Source organism: Podarcis tiliguerta, assembly GCF_965153285.1.
Source record: "Podarcis tiliguerta genome assembly, chromosome: 2".
Lineage (NCBI taxonomy): Eukaryota > Metazoa > Chordata > Lepidosauria > Squamata > Lacertidae > Podarcis > Podarcis tiliguerta.
The window spans coordinates 46,155,611-46,172,643 of record NC_139535.1 but is presented as its reverse complement, the minus strand read 5'-3'; the positions used below and the strand labels follow the sequence as shown (position 1 = coordinate 46,172,643).

The window sequence follows — 17,033 nt, the reverse complement described above, 5'->3', positions numbered from 1 at the left end:
AGATTGCAACTGGTGCCAGAAGAACCTGCATAGGGAGAGCTTTCGATAAACACTTTGCTCTCATGTATTATATCTCTGATAATGGCGTTTGAAGAGGGGCCTCGGCAGAAGATCTTAACAGACAAGTAGGTTAATATGGGAAGAGGCACTCTTTTGAGTATTTGGGTTCCAAGCCATTTACACTGAATTGGTCTCCAGTTATGCTCTTTTAAAATCAGTATGATATTAATTTACTTAAAAGATTTCTGCAAAATACACATTTGCCCTATTTTTAGTTATTGATACAACAGTAACCAAGAGTACTGTGGAGTATCAATACAATTAGGTAACAGATAGCAGTTTGTTAACACACACACACACACACACACACACACACACACTTGATGTTAAATGTCCGAGCAATAATAAAACTCAGTGTTAGTTAAAAATATTGCAGTCTTGAAGCACCATTCGTGGAAGATAAAAGCACATTCTCAACCTAGTTGCTTTAAAAACATTAATAAAGACTTTCTGCTGTGAAATGCTTAGTGAATGAAGTTGGCCCATAGACCTGGAGAGGGATGGTTTGCAGTGCAGAAATACAAGAGGCAATCAAAATTACAAGCACCCCCACATTGGTCTTTCAGCTATAAAACATTTCCTTTCTCTCCAGAACTTCGATCTCGGTTTCTTCAGCCTCCTCAGAGTTCTAAAACACTTTTGCAGGGTATAGTCATACAACTGCGTAATATGGAACAGAATCTAATTACTGTATTCTTTTGCGGTTTTTGTGGTGTAGACCATAATGGCAAATGTCTATGCATGTTTACTCATAAGTAAGTCTTACTGTGTTCAATGATTTTCTTCCATGTAAGTGTGCATAGAATTGCAACTTATTGCTGCAGTTTTTACAACAATGTGCTTCCAAAGCCATGTGGCAGACTTTTCTACCTCTTTAGTATTTAAGAAACAATCTATTTAGAAACGGGTGCTGTCGCATTGTTAGTAATCAGACTGTTGTCCTTTCCCAAAAACCCTTTCCAATCTTCTCCTGGCCTGGTAACAAATTATTGTACAAATGGCAGGCTAGCCTCTTGGATGTTTTTTTAATAAAGAAAAATGCGGCTTTTGACATTTTCTGTTCAAGACTGGAGGAAATGAAACAAACCCAGCCTTTAGACCCTGGCAAATTTTTGAATTATGCATACCTCTTAGATTCTTGACAAAATCTTCAAGCTTCATTTTGCGTTCTGGTTTCACATTTGGACTATACATATCTGTGTTTAATAATATGATTGCAAAAGCTAGGATGAAGATGGTATCAGGATTTCTAAACTGTCTCACAACACCTGGATTGCAGATGCAGTATCTCTGGCTACAAAAGACACCGAAATAAGAGTGGTCAGATTCAAGGATGAGTCGATAAGCCTTTTAGAACAAACCAATAAACTGTTTCATTGATACTGGAATTATACTCCTGACATATACATTTAATTCTTGAATATTAATTACCATTCCATCACATTATCTCAGCTAATAATAGCATCTTTAATGCAGATGATGCATTATTATACCCACTCTTTGTAACCAAATTACTATTTGCTGATCTAGATATTCCGGTGGTTAAGGCTAGTCTAACTCCATTACAGTAAGTGCCCTCAGTTTCCTGCAATATTCACTTGTTGTATAGAAATATACATAAAATATACATATACATATTTATCACTGCAGACTGCAAACCATACCTAGTGGATCAAAGAGGATAAAAATTACCCAGATTTGCACAATTCATCAGAAATAGGATAGTGGTGACAATTATACATACTTTATTCATGGCAAAGTAGGGTAATATAAGACTACTGCAGGTGTAAAACAGCTTATATTTGTAGGCCAAAATATGCAATGGAAAGGCCAAATTTTCTTGGGTTGAACATCACAGTCCAAATGAAGTGCACCACTGACTCAGGCAAGCACTTCCTCCTTCTAACCATGTAGCTATAGCCCAAAAATGCCAGCACAAAGTCAAACTATGCAACAATATCTGATGCAACTTTGATCCATAATTTATATCTATGCTAATATGCCATTTGTACACATTTCATGCCTAATGACTCTGACCAATGGCTTCAACAGATCTGTGGCACCCTCTGAGGATAGGCCTCTTTATTTTTAGCATATTGGAAGATTCTTCACATTTCTCCCCACGTCCCCACCATGGATAAAGAACATTTGTCTCGGCTTTAATAAGTTAATGCTCTTTGCTCAGCTAAGCTAAACTGCTTAATTAAAAGGTCAGCAGAGTACATTGCAAAATGTTATAAAGGATAAATGCTTCCATTTCAACAAGATGAGAACATAGAATATTTACAGCACAATCCTTTACCTTACAGAAGTAAGTCCCACTGCGTTCAATAGGCCTTACACCAGGGTAAGTGGGTATAGGATTGTGACCTTAATTTCCTTTAAAATGTTTAATCCGACAGTAAACATTTCTTTGTTCACATTTAGACTTGATAACATAAGATACAACAAACAAAGCTGCCAGAATCTATAGCCGCCTTTTCCCAACCTAGTGGCCTCTGGAGGTTTCTAAGTACATCTCTCATCAACTCCAGAAGGCTGGTCTACAATATATAATATCGTGAAAACAGAATTTTAGATCAAGATAATATTTAACTACTTCAGCCTGAGTACACTCAAACCTACTACGTATGTGACTAAACCTTGTGATAGCTATCTGTTTATGTCCATACCTAAAAGCTTCAATGAGTCGTTCTACTTTTTGAGCTTCCCCTTGAACACGGATATGAGCTTGGAATTTCCTGAGTGCTTCATCTAGTTCCATAGCTGAGAAGTCCATTTCATCCACAACACAGCTAGGACAAAGAAGAAGAAGAGTTTTGATTTTGCCACCCTCCAGCATATTCCCCCCCCCCATCAATCCACCCTGCCTTCAATAAAATACCAACTGCTGTACTTAGTATAGTATTCAGTCAGATGAAGCATGCAATGATTAAAGGGCAAAGAGAGAATTATGAGCACTATATATCAATTAAAGAAGCTTATGTAAGCGGGTCATGATTTTTCAAAGACATCTCTCTGGCAGAAATAATAATCACTTTTATGTTCTTCAAAAAGCAATTTCCCCCAGTCAGTAGCTCCATTAGAAAACAACCAAACATTACTTTAATTTACTACTTTACTGAGCAGTAGGGCACGGAGCAACAGACACCAGTCCCCCCTTGCCTATCCTATGAATGTGGGAAGGGAGGGTGGCAGCAAGAAGACCCTGTGTTCTTTTACTTTCCTTCCTGCATACCTTTGAGTGGATAGCAGAAGGGGAAAGCAATATACCTTTCCTTCTCCGACAGAAGGGGTACCAGTTACCACACACCATTTCCCCCCTTAAAGTGTTGTGCATAATAACACCCCAGTACTCTTTTCAATAACTGGAAGGGAAAAGAGAGACGAATTGTGTAGCAGACAGTGGAGAGGGGAAAGCAGAGAGGGAGAAAAGGCACTCAGGTGGACAGGGCTGATTTAAAAGGCTGATGCAAAACCATGATTTGTGAAACCATGATCTAATTGCCTTTTCTGCTGCCTGTGAGGTCTACTTGCCAATAAAATAAAATAGAATCTGGAGGTTTCTTCCCTTTTTATTAGGCTTTTGAGGCTATACACAACGAAAGATCAATCTCTGCAAAGTACAATAGACTAATGCAGGTGCCACGGTAAGAACGTATGACCCATGCTAAAAGGCTTTTTATTAAAATTCACTGCCATATGGCATCAGGGTAAAAATGTTTATGATTGTTCAAATGAGAGAGGGGCAGAACCAGGCAATTAAAATGCAGAGGGACAGGTATCAATTCAAAGAGGATACTTTGGATAAAACATACGTGCCAGAGACATTCGCATAGACACACCATGCACAGGAGTTTAAAAGCTAATACTGGAAGCCACTGATTCAAGTTGTGTGAGCTGTTGTACTTTGTTTTAAATGTTAGCATAGATACAAGGAGCATAATGGAAACCTGCTGGGATGGAGAGAACCAGTGGGCATTGGTTATTTCTGGATACAAACTCTACAGGACAGGGAAGGGTGTGTCGGAGGTGGCATCACTCTGTACATCAAAGAGGCATACAGTCCCAAAAGCTACAATTTCTCAAAAGGGCTGAGTCTTCCACAAAATTACTGTGGATGGCAGTACCAGGTCCCCAAGAGTAGCTTACTACTGAGCATATTGTAGCATCCTCCTGACCAAAACGCCCAGGGTGATCCTGGGATGGACAATGAAATTTTCCTCATACTGTAATCTAATTCGCTATGTCACATATCCATAAAACAGCAAACGGTCAACAAATAAAGCCAGGTCTTTTTAGTACCTTGGTTAGCTGTATAATGCAGGAAAACTTGACATATTTCATAACCCGATGCAACACAGAAATAAATGCCATCTTGGTACCTGACACAAGCTAACATGGGAAGCTTCTGTACTCCTAAGGTTGCTTCTTTTAACTGAACATTGCAATTGCATATTTAATTCCTTTGGCTGCATTCCAGTGCTCAGTTAAGTGCACTGAATGGCCTTTAAAACATAATAACAGGTAAACAAAAAAGATCCAATGTTTAATTTATAAGATTTCAGTCAATGAAGCAAACATGAAGAGGAGGTCATCAGGGTTAAATTTCCTAGCCTATTTGTAGATCATATGTTTTGGCATTGTGTCAAATAGGCATCAATAACATTTTCACGTGGTGCAACTCCCAGGACAAAAGCCTCTCTTTAACAGAGTTAGGCAAGATGCCAAAATAACGTTCTCATCTACTGGACTGTTTTTAGAAAACACCACTTTGGAATTTAAAATCTGTGTTGATTTTTCAAGGAAGAACCATGAGCTGACAGATTTCCGCCCCCCTCCCCGCCCCCCCTAGAAGAAGGCCCTGCTTCACTGTTCTTTTGTAGTAAGGAAATATATAGAACAAGTGGGTCCAGGAATAAGACAACCCACTTGCCAAGTATAGAATGCTTCATTAAAGCATATTTATATGAGTGCATTCTGCTGATTAAGGTGTACCACTAATCAACAGGAACCTTAGCATTCAACAGCAATTCTTCATCAAAGTAATGTATACATAATTCTATAAATTTGGGCCAATATGTCATGAGCTGGCATGCAGTACACAGTACAGCACATCAAAAATGAAAATATTGTGGCACTTGCTTTCTGGATAGTAGTAGTCTTCCACATTTTGTCATGTCATTTTATTTTAGACAATGAATTGAGTAATACTTAAAGGAATAATAAAGGACTTATAATCAATAGACACTTTCCTTCTGGATGAGCATATCCTAGGCAATTAAAATAATAATATAGTATAGTAGATAAATAGCTAAGAACCTCCTTCTGGAACAGTCTTTCTGATGCGGCCATAGCTGTAAATATATATGGGGAAATGATTTTTTCCAGGTTTTTCTTTTTCTCTGAAACTGCACTTAGCTTATGCACAAAACAATTGGCGAACTTCCCTTTCTTTAAAATCAACATAGTGTACACTTAAATATGCAACAGATGCTTCATATCTGCTACTTACTCCAACACATCCCGGTTAAACTGCTTTTGTCGATTTCCGAGGAATTCTCCAATCATCTGTCTGCTGAGTCCTTTTCTCTGCAGAAGGAAATGAGCAACTCCAACAGGCGTATCTGGCACAAAGCCTCTCTCAATTAGGTACTGGATTCCTTTTTCAGGTTTTCTACAAGAAGAAAAAAATCCCAAATCTCCCATTAGCCGCTTTCACCACAACATAATCAGGGGCATATGTATTTTTATTGTGTGTGTGCGTGTATAATATGTGTTGCTGTATACCACTTCGATTGTGCTATATAAATATTTTCAGAAATAAATTTAAAATAAATAAAATAAAGATTAGGGTTGTCTTAGGGCTCTTCCACAATCAACACAAGTATCTTTTAATTTCTAAGGCAGAGGTATACAGTCGTACTTCGGAAGTCAAACGCCTTGCGAGTTGAACCTTTTGGCTCCCGAATGCCACAAACCTGGAAGTGAGTGTTCCAGTTTGCGAACGTTCTTTGGAACCCAAACGTCCGACACAGCTTCCGTGGCTTCCGATTGGCTGCAGGAGCATCCTGCAGCCAATCGGAAGCCGCGTCTTGGTTTCCGAATGTTTTGGAAGTCGAACGGACTTCTGGAACAGGTTCCGTTCCACTTCAGAGATATAACTGTACAACTTAAATCATTTGAGGACAAATTTTACTGTTATTACCAGTGGGGAGTAACAATACTGCAGCAGCTATGAAAAAGTATGTGCATCACATCTTTAACATAGTGCTCTTTAAAACTTACACCTGCCATTTATTTCTGCAACTCTTAGCAGACTCACAGTTCTTGCTTTGCACAGACCTTTCTCTCAACAGCACCCCCTCCCACCCCTATGTGAGAAGCACTGATGAACAATACCAAGTAACCCTCTGGTCCTGCTTCTACCACAAACAGTATACTGTATTAAACAAATGCTCCTGGAAAGCAGACAAGCTGTGGCATGGAGTCAGTAGCCCTTCCTTGTTTTTCCCAGCGTCTGGAGCGGATATAGCCTTTAAATTCTAAGATCCAATTTAGCTACTGTAGTGGACAGCTTTTTAAAATATAACATTGGTTTTTTAAAAAATTATTTTCATATTTAAACTGTTTAACATGGTTGCATCAAGATATATCTTTGTTTACAATGGAGCACATGCAGCAATTGCATAAAATTAAAATAAAAAATAAACCAACAATGAACACTCAAATAAACGTTTCTACATATATCAACAAAGTTGTGTCAAAGTGTATATAACAAAATTATTATGATTATTACAGAAATGAAATGATGTATAGTAATGTGTATTGCTTTGATTGGTGACCATAAACAAAATGTATTTCCTTCAGTAACAATAACAATTAGAATTTATAGGAAAGGGGAGGAGGGGAGAAATTAAAAATTGCACTTAATGCATGCCAGATTGTGCTTTAAACTATGGGTACTGTTCTTCCATATGTTGAACAGCTATTGCATTATTTTTTCTATTCCTTTTCAATAGTCATTGCCACTCCTTATAGTACTGAATTCAGTAACTCAATTGTTGCAAGGGAGCATCATGGGGTGGGGAAGAGGGAGGCAATCTGGGGACGGGGCAGGATCCAGCTCCTCCTTATAGCACTCCTGCCATTTTACTCCCTTTCACATTACTCCCTAATTTGGATAGGGCCTAGTTTGGCCCTGAGCTATGCTATGCTATCCAACCAGAAAGCTGTAGTTTGATACATCCCTCCAAATCAGCATTGGAAAAAGAAATAAAAACCTGTGGTTTGCAATCTTGATTTGGGCTAATCACTCAAACCATAGTGTGCAAGTTCTGACATCAGAGCAAACTGAGGTTTCTGAAACAAGTTGGTATTTTATTAAGCCAGGAGTGTGAGGGAAGGATTGAAAAGTAGAGAGAGGGAGAATGTACATAAAGAGCTTTCCCCCAATCCTCCAAACCATGCTTTGAACAAGCAATATGGTATCTGAATGCACTGAATGCTAAATGCAAGATTGAGACTGAAGTAGTCAAGGCAGACAGAGATTATGCATTTATCTGCTGCTATGTAAACATCAAAAGGTTTGTGTACTGCAACAGTGACCAACCACAATTCAATATTTTCATTGTGTTCTCCATTTTCTAAGGTATTACAAATATCTGAAAATGCAAATGGATTTCCAACTTTGCAGATGGAGGATGCAGCTTTCTGCTCAGACATGTGAAATCAATTTCCAAGAACAAGGTGACCCTGCTATTTTTATACCAAGATGGTCATGTAACCACATCTTTCCTCATGTAGGTTATTGTCAATAACATTACCAAATCTTCTAACATGCTTACTCTGCTGGACTTTACTAGTAAAAATTTGATATCTGGTAAGTAAAAGAAACAATCAGACTTTTATCCTCATATGAGTACCATAGAAAAACTGCCTCATCATCATGTCTTAAAATCTGCCTGCCTGAAAGTTTACATCTGAAACAAAAAGAATATGTGCTGTTATTCCCACAAGGGCAAGCTAAGATAATATTTCCTTTATTCAAAATATTTTTTTCCTCTGAGCAAACAGAAGAAACTAAAGCTACAATCCTAAACACACATACTATTGAGTAAGCTACATTGAGGTCAGTGGGATTCACTTCAAGTAGGTCCATGGGGTCACGAAGAGTCGGACACGACTAAACGACTAAACAACAACAACAACAACAAAACATGCTTAGGATTCTGAATCAGAATTCTTTTCTCCATCTGAACTCATTGGTTCTGTACAAAGTGGAGCAAGGTGAGATCTATACATTACAACAAGCTTTGTTCCTTTGGCTGAATAAAGATGTACAACTTGCTTGTACAGTACATCTCAATCTTTTCTTTTGGGAACACACCATAATATTCTTTCAGGTTTTGAGGCAACTGAACCTACTAGTCAAAAATATGCAAGACAATGCTTTACCAATACCATTCATGTTCTGAAGTACTGTACTTTAATTATTCTCTAGAAAGAAAGATTAATGGTTCTGAAGAAGGCTGTTTTAACGCTGGACTTTCGGGAAAGAAATAGATGGTCAGATGGAAAGAAGGCAAAAGGCAAATATCAAATTAGAAAAGGGGATTTTTATTTGTGCTATTTTTAGTCGTTCAAAGATGACTGGGCATAATGAACATATAAAAATGTATTTTTGCAGAATATCATTACAGTAATGCAAAAGAATGGAGAATATGTTATGATGTAGAATTATTTCCATGTGGAAAATGCTACAGAAAACACACACCATAACATGGATTGTTGACCTGGCCAGTAATGTATTTGCTCATGTAACTGACTGCAGCCATGTGAGCCAATGTAGAAAGTGGTTAAGAGTGCTGGCCAGGGTTCAAATTGCCACTCACTGATTTTGTAAGGATATAATGGGGAAAGGGAGAAGTATGTGTGCTGCCTTGAGCTCTTTGGAGAAAAGGAGCAATATAAAAGTAATAATAAATAAAATAAAATAAAATAAAAATAACAAAGGCAAAAGGGTTGGTACATTTTTAAAGTGAGTGTCTTCTGCACAGGATCACACACTTTAAAGTAGTATGTGAGAGGTTTCAAAATTCTATGCTGTTCCTGCATGCCTTTTTCACTGGGTGCCAACTCTGATTCCAGTGTTATTCTAAAGGTGCTAGTTTTTCTATGGACAGAGGGGGTAAATACGGACAACCATTTATTGATTGATAGTCTGCTAATATATGCAGAGAGCCACTTGGTGAGACACTAACCCATATTGTGTTGCAGATGAGTAACAAGAGCCACTTACAGTATGCATCTGAGCCAATATCTAGGAAAGCAGAGAAATCACAGAGCAGGAAAATATAGAAGACTAGCTAAAGTAGTGGTTCCATGCACACTGTAGCTAGTTACTACTTGAATTAAGGGCAGTTTATATTTACTTGGTCACTCCATTCTTTGGTAGAAGTGAAGGGAACACTACACTACACGATCAAATAATTCAAGAGCAGAAAAGCATGTAAACCTCTTTCTTCAGATTTAAAACTTCTTTTCAGTTTTCCCCACTTCAGTTTCTTAAGCTTAATTGTATAACTTAGTTCTTAATACTTGGGTTCTAAAACAAGGTGGTACTTTCTGTCAGTTTCCTAACCTTCTGTTAATCACACCCCTGAGGCTCCTCTAGCAGTATAATAGACCCAGGGGATCACCAAACGCCTCCTAACTGGTTCTCTTTCTCAAGACGTTCTATCCCTTTCTTACTGAATGGAGACCCAAGTAGAGTGTTCACTAATATCTCTACTTCTCCTGTTCCCAATTCAGCTTCCCAATTTTTCTCTTGTCTGTATACTCCTGAAAAAGGACACTAATTGCTGTATTTCAAACTAAGCTCAGAGACTTCCTTCTCTGGCTGCAGATATTTTCCTCAGAGTGGATCTCTCACACACAGCTCAGGAGCTATACTTCTACCCAGCTGAACACCAAGAACACCCAACTCCCAACTCTCAGTCCCCTTTTCTTTTCCCCCTCCCAAAGTGCTTGCTGTATCTACAGCCAATCAGGTGAACCTACAGCTCAGCACTCTGGTGGAATTCCAAAGCACTGCATCACCAAACTCTGGTCTTGCTGAGCTTTCCGTCGCACCCCTGCACTTGTTACATGGCAATAGTTGTGGCTGGCTGGGAAGCAGCCATTCTCAATTTCCATTCTCAATGTCCCAGACACTATGGCTGGGTTCAGATGGCAACCAAGCCAAACTATGCCTCATGCTCACTGCAAGCTAAATTACCAGTGAGAAAGCAAAGCAGCCACAATCACTTCGCCAGGAGCCCGCATGAGCTCTTATGTTCACACTAAGCCAGTGCTACTTGTGTGACATTGTTAATGTGAGCTCCCCACACCCAGCTGCCCGGCAATGCAACTCCAGCAGCTGTCTGGGTGGGCCAGATCCTGGCACCAGACCTGTCTACAAGGTATAGACTTTGTTGACCATTAGGAGATTATCAAAGACCCACAGAAGGTCTTTATGAGGACTGTTTAAAATGTCACAAGTAGCAAGCAAGTTTTTGAATTCTCCAGAACTCTTCTACAAGCTGGAAATTAAACAAAACAGCAGGGAAGAAGAAGGTAAGAAAAGCCCCAAAGCCTTTGGTTTGTAATAGGCTTAAAATGGAGCGCAGAAGGTGTGTTGGCATGTCCTGCTAGGTGAATAACTATTTCCAGTTGTGCAGAGAAACCCTGGGACAAAGAAACAATAAGGACAGCCCCACTCCAATTCTCTAAACAGGCCTTAGGATAAGGTTACCAGATTTTTTCCAATGAATCCAGGGACACTTTTCAACTTCAATGGATTTTGTCGAAACGGGGACGTCTGGTAACCTTACATTAGGACTGACTGCCAGAAACTAGGGAGGCTACAGCAATCTGATGCATGATGGAGAACTACTTGTGGAAATCAACTGCTTACCCAAATACCATTTTTAAATATATTGTTGCTTGTTTCCCCCCTCCCCATTTCTGATGCTTCCGTTCTTTAGCCATATTGTCCCAAATCCTCACATGCTGCAGTCCCTCTCTTCCTTCTTGCAATGCATTCACTACTAATAAATTTTCATTCCCTAAATAGCTGAAAAGGCAGCTGCCTCTGCTTTTCACTTGGATAATCTAACCAGCCTGAATTCCAGGGAACAGTAAATGAACTGGCAAATTCTGACCTCCATAATTACAATCAGACATATGCTTGGCCTTCCCTTTTTATAGTGGGCACTTCACAACAAAATTATATTCCCATCAGCTCTCTAGGTATTGTGGCAAGAGAATTCTGCTTAATCCTAGCACGGAGCTCTGTTATAGCAAATTGTGTGCTTGGAATGTTTAATATGAGATGGACCTGATTGGATAGGAGTGATGTAATGACTCCATTCCAGTTTCTGAGGCTATTCCAAGCTGCTAATAATGGACTCCATAGCCTTTTGAAGGCTGGATTTTCAATATTAGGGATATTATTCTCTGTAAATGACTATAAAGGATCCCCTCCCTACATTTTTTAATGCAGCCAGCATTTCACTAAACTATAGCCTGAACTGATTCATGCTATGAGCCTTTTCCTCTCTATGCATATTACTAGGTATTTATTTAAAAGAGAAAAGTCATAAAAAGTCTTTCTGTTGCTATTACGGAGTAATCTACACTCCAGGTGTTGTAAAGACACTCTTTTATACTAAACTCCCAATAGGCTGGCATTCACTTTCATGAAGACCTTTAACAGACATTTCTCATATGTAATAGAATCATAGTGAAGGGGTACAGTTAGGGTTACCCCAGAAAGCCCTAAAAACTGTTTGTGAATTCCCCCCCCCCCAGCCAGGCCTCGGCGTACGCATTTTAAAAACTGCAATTTCCTCTAAGACAAAAAGCACAAGCTAAGCAGTCCTCTTTGTAACAAAAACGCTGTAACAAACCCAGAGCTGAGAACAGAAAACCTTTCGGTTCCCAGATCTAAGCAACCTTGTCCTGGTACATTGATTTGCAACATACTTCCGGGAACAGAACCAGGGAACGAAAAAAGCAACATTCTATGTAGGAATCTGTGAAGGGGGAGAGGGAAAAAGGGGTTTTGAAAAAAGGATAAAACCTGCTTGTAAAATGTTTTCGGTGCGGCCTGTCTTTTGTGAACTGAATCACACAGGTGCCTCTGCCCCTCCGGATGGCAGAATAAAACGCTCTTTCTCTGGATTAACCCCTTGGTGTCGTTTGGCTCCTTTTGTCTCTGCTCGGGTGCAACAATTATTCCTACCCGTGGATTAAAAAGGCTACATATTTCTGGTGCATCGGCCGGGAATAAGCACGTTCCCCGAGATCGAGGGACAAAGAGGTCCAGGGCGTCACTGCAAGGCGAGCAGCTCAGGATCCTGGGTCAACAGTTCCAGCGCGCATCCTGCCATCTTCGTGGGAGGGACTGGCCACCCGTTCCTGAGTGGACACGCGACAAGTGACGGAGAGAAAGAGCAACGGCCGTGCAGAAAGAAGGTACCTCGAGGAACAAGGTAAGCTCCACAGGGATAGGTGGGAGCAATAAGAGAGTCTGATCAACTCCGCCAGCAGGGTAGAAGAAGTGCCACTGGTTTTGGTATTGCCCAGAAAAGCAGCAAAAAGGGTGCTGCAGGGCGCCGGTCGAAGTCTAAGCGCTGCCGGTTATGGTTGGTTTTGTGCCCAGAAGAAGCAGTAGAGTGCTCTTGGGCCCCGGTCGAAGTCTAAGCGCTGCCGGTTAGGGTTCTTTTTGTGCCCAGAAGAAGCAGTAGAGTGCTCTTGGGCCCCGGTCGAAGTCTAAGCGCTGCCGGTTATGGTTCTTTTTGTGTCCAAAAGAAGCAGTAGAGTGCTCTTGGGCCCCGGTCGAAGTCTAAGTGCTGCCGGTTATGGTTCTTTTTGTGTCCAAAAGAAGCAGTAGAGTGCTCTTGGGCCCCGGTCGAAGTCTAAACGCTGCCGGTTGTGGTTATTTTTTTGGGAGGGAAAGGGGATTGGAGGAGGTGCATGGGTTCTTTTTTTTTCTGAATGTGCGTGTGGGGACACTCCAGTGAATGTTTTGAGTGTGTGAGACGTTGAAAGCAACGTCTGGCCTGTGACTGCGTGAGAGAAAATAACGTTAGGAGGGCTGAGTGTCCCAGTGTCCCCAGGATCCCAGAGTCATGGGAAATAAAAGCAGTAAAACAATTCTTGAGACACCACTACAGAGCTTTCTGGAAAACTGGAAAAGTGCCATGAAAGCAGAAGAGTGGGGATGTAAACTCAAAAAAAGCAGACTCCAACATTTATGTGAAGTTGACTGGCCTTCGTATTTACCAGAATAGCCTCCTGGAGGATCCTTTGATCCAAACTTGGTCAACATTTTATGGAGTAACATTTTCAAAGCCCACACAGACCAGATTCCCTATATTTCTATCTGGAAAGCCAATGTGGATCAAAATCCCTCATGGCTTCGGAAAAATAGAATTGTGACTGCCCAAGTCAAACTGTGTTCAGTACAATTACAAGTTAAAAAGCCACCAGTTTTGCCAGTCCCAGAAGAACAGTCCCAGAAGAAGAGGAAGGAGGAATAATTAGCCCCCCTCCACCCTATGCAGCAACTGCACCAGGGCTAAATGAGGTTCCCCTTACCCAACCCCCTTTTGATGCAGGCAAGGAAGGTGAAGAGGAAGGTGATGATGATGGTGATGATGATGACTTCAGAAGAACTCTAGATAAAGAGATGGACTAGTAAGCAGTCTGACAGAGTGTTCCAGTATGTAGAACCGTTTAAAAGAGTGAGCTGGATGTGGCTTCTTGGTTCTAGAAGCAGCACAATGCAAGGATGTGAATTGGCAGACAGAAAGAAACAGAGCAGAAGGCTTTGAGAGTCGCATAGGACAGAACTTTTAAAAAAGAGACAATTAAAACCAAGGGATTAAAAGCCCTAGGATTACAATACTGACCATTGAGAAAATCCGCAAGATACATGCCCTCAGGGCAGCGGACAATACTGATGTTGCAATTGGGGTAGCTAAAACTCCACTTTGATGGCCCACCCACTGACTGTACGACCCCCTGTGGACCCCCTGGTACAGGACCACAGACCTCCAAGCACTTTAAATCAGAATCCTTCTTTCGAAGAGGACCCGGCCAAAATAATTAGGGGTTTGTCTTCAAGCAGCCAGAAAGCCAAAAATGCAAGAGGGTGTCCACGGGAGGGAAAGAAGACGCCTAGGGAAGAAACCAGTGCACCATCTGCAGGCAAGAGGGTCATTGGGAAATGGAATGCCCATAGGCCCCACGCCCGACACACCCCACCCCCACAGGCTGGGAACAATAAGATTTCTCAAAAATGATTTCTTCTCATCTCTGTTCTTGCTAAAAGACTGTTGCAGCTAGAAGCAAGTAACAGGACATCAGCTTTTTTTTTTTTTTTTTTTTTTCTCCTTGCACCAGGCGCTTGGAGGTAGCTTCAGAGCGTTATCTCTTGGCTGCTATCCCAAGAGGAAAATGCTGCATTCTCACCAACCAGCTACCCTGAACCCCACACTCTCTGGATTTACGGTTCAGCCAAAAAAAACCCAGAAGGCCAAGGGTTACCCACCCCCTTGCCCCAAGCACTAACCTGAGGAAAGTGACTTTCTTAAAAGCAAGTGAATGCTTTCTGTGAACTTTGTCAAGTTTTTCTTTTTAAGGTGCAATTTTACTCTGAAAAAGGAGCCGCAGCATAACATAGGAATTTTGAAACTTTGAAACTTTGCCAGAAGCAAGGAGCGCATTGTTCTTTCTACAGAGACTGGCAGTCTTTGGCAAATAAACTGAAATTTGCAACATGGCTTACAGGCCACGAGAGCTCTGAAATTTAGAGCACACGAATGAGACTTTAAAAAAAAAAAAAAAATCTCAGCTGGCAAAACTAAACCCAAGGAACAGAACTGTTAACCCCTTGCGAAGTTTCCTGCCAAGCATACCCTTTTGAATTAATGTTTGCTAGGCCTATACCTTAGGTGCAAATGCTATCTGTCAATGTACAGTCGTTCTGCCGTGTGTTTCTTTTTCTCTTCTCTTGACAGGTAAACCGGCCAGAGGCTGTCCTGTTTCTCTACAGCTGTTAAAGTCACCAGCATCTGTGACACCTGATCTGCACTGGCCCCTTCGACTCACCCCAGACGCCCAGACATCGCTCCAGCCTTGTTGGAAGAGACCCAAGATGTCCAACGCCCACCAGACGACTGAACGCCCACCAGACTACCGCCTTGCTCACGTCACTCCAGAAGCTGACGTTTTGCACGGCTCAAGAATCCAGCATGGATTGAAAGAGGACATTTTCACATTTTATTTTCTTTCCTTTTGCATAACTGAACTTTATTGAAGGTACCTGTGCCTGGTTTGCTTTACACCACCCCTGCAGAGGAGGGTGTCTAGTGGGTCTTTTCTTTCAGCTTAATTACACCCCAGCCCACTCTCTAGCACTTACCTAAGCCCCTCCACTTGCATACAATGGCTCAAATACGACTGTGGGTCCCCGTGCTGGTATTTCTGCTGCCTTTGATCTTTGATATGCCAATACCACTCACAGTGACCAGACAACTGCTGCAATCGTGGGGGGCCCACCACACATATAATAAGTGGATTCAGGTTGCTGAGATGGTTGCGTTCTCTGCAAATTGGACCAATTGTGCCGTTTGCACTCTGGCCCCTGTAGATGCTCTGGGAGGAATGCCACTCCTCCCTGTGCCTTGGAATGAATCCTTGGTTACAACTCCACTTGTTGCCTTCCAGCCTCTGGGCAACCATTCTTCTTTATGGAATCATTCCGTCCCTTTCCAGGTTCACAGGATCACTGGCTGCCTTTGTGTCAACAAATCAAATGACGCCAGTGACACTCAGACCTATGTGGGCACTTCCCACTGTGATCGTACCTTCCCAGCCCCAACTGACATGCCTGAGTCCAAGACAGGAACTTTTTCTGGTTCCAAATTGACTGCATGCCTGGCCCGCTTGCTGACAGGCACCATATCTGCCCATGGTCAGGACGTTTACTGGGTGTGTGGCAGAAAGGCCTATCATGCCCTCCCAAGAGGATGGTATGGGGTCTGTTTTCCAGCCTACTTAATACCCCCCATGTGGATTCCTGACCAAATACCCTCTGTACCCCCTAGAAGGAGGCGTTCGGCTGACCTGGCAACACTTGCAGGTGGCAGCTCCCAGGATTGGGGCCAAAATCAGTGGCCTCCGGAAAGGATACTGGCCCATTATGCGCCAGCTTCCTGGAATCGGGGAGAGAAAATCTCTGGGACAAGGGGGCCAATCTATAACTTGAACCGCATAATCAGACTCCAGGCAGTGGTAGAGATTGTTGCTAACACGACAGCCACGGCCCTTAGGCTAATTGCCACGCAATTGGATGAGACACGCAATGCGTTTCTCTCAGTCCGATTAGCGTTGGACTTTCTCCTGGCGCAACATGGCGGCTTTTGTGCAGCGTTAAATCTCACAGGTGGGGCCTGTTGCTTTAACATCTCTGATCATGGTGAGGCCATTCGCAATTTGGCAGCAGGACTTGAAACAGTGGCCCATATTCCTACCCAAACTTGGGAGGGATGGGACATGTCATGGCTTGACTGGTTGCCAAAACTAGGATGGGTAAAAGGCCTGTTTTTGCTGCTGCTTGGCCCACTTTTCATTTTGCTAATTTTTTGCTTTTCTGTACCTTGCTTGCTGCAATGCTTGCATACAATGACACGCAATATGATTTCTCGCATGCTTCGCCCCCAGATTATAGCTCTGACCCGAGAATATCAGCCTGTGCCTTCCTGGGACGAGCCTTTTTGAGAAAAAGGCTGTCCAAAATTGAGAGGTATGGAATGAAGGGGTACAGTTAGGGTTACCCCAGAAAGCCCTAAAAACTGTTTGTGAATTCCCCCCCCCCCAGCCAGGCCTCGGCGTACGCATTTTAAAAACTGCAATTTCCTCTA

The 17,033-nt window shown here is 41.8% G+C and overlaps 1 protein-coding gene across 25 annotated transcripts in view; it reads right to left on the bottom strand.

The window, feature by feature from the left end:
• The window catches only part of IQSEC1 (IQ motif and Sec7 domain ArfGEF 1), a 306,001-nt gene that overhangs the window by 21,963 nt on the left and 267,005 nt on the right, over window positions 1-17,033 (bottom strand). For all 25 annotated transcript variants that reach the window (XM_083420791.1, XM_083420786.1, XM_083420804.1 and 22 more), the window contains 3 exons: window positions 5,576-5,737; window positions 2,733-2,855; window positions 1,188-1,354 (listed from right to left, as the gene is read on the bottom strand). In XM_083420791.1, the coding sequence (XP_083276917.1) occupies window positions 1,188-1,354; window positions 2,733-2,855; window positions 5,576-5,737 (452 nt within the window). The remainder of the gene's footprint in view (window positions 1-1,187; window positions 1,355-2,732; window positions 2,856-5,575; window positions 5,738-17,033) is intronic.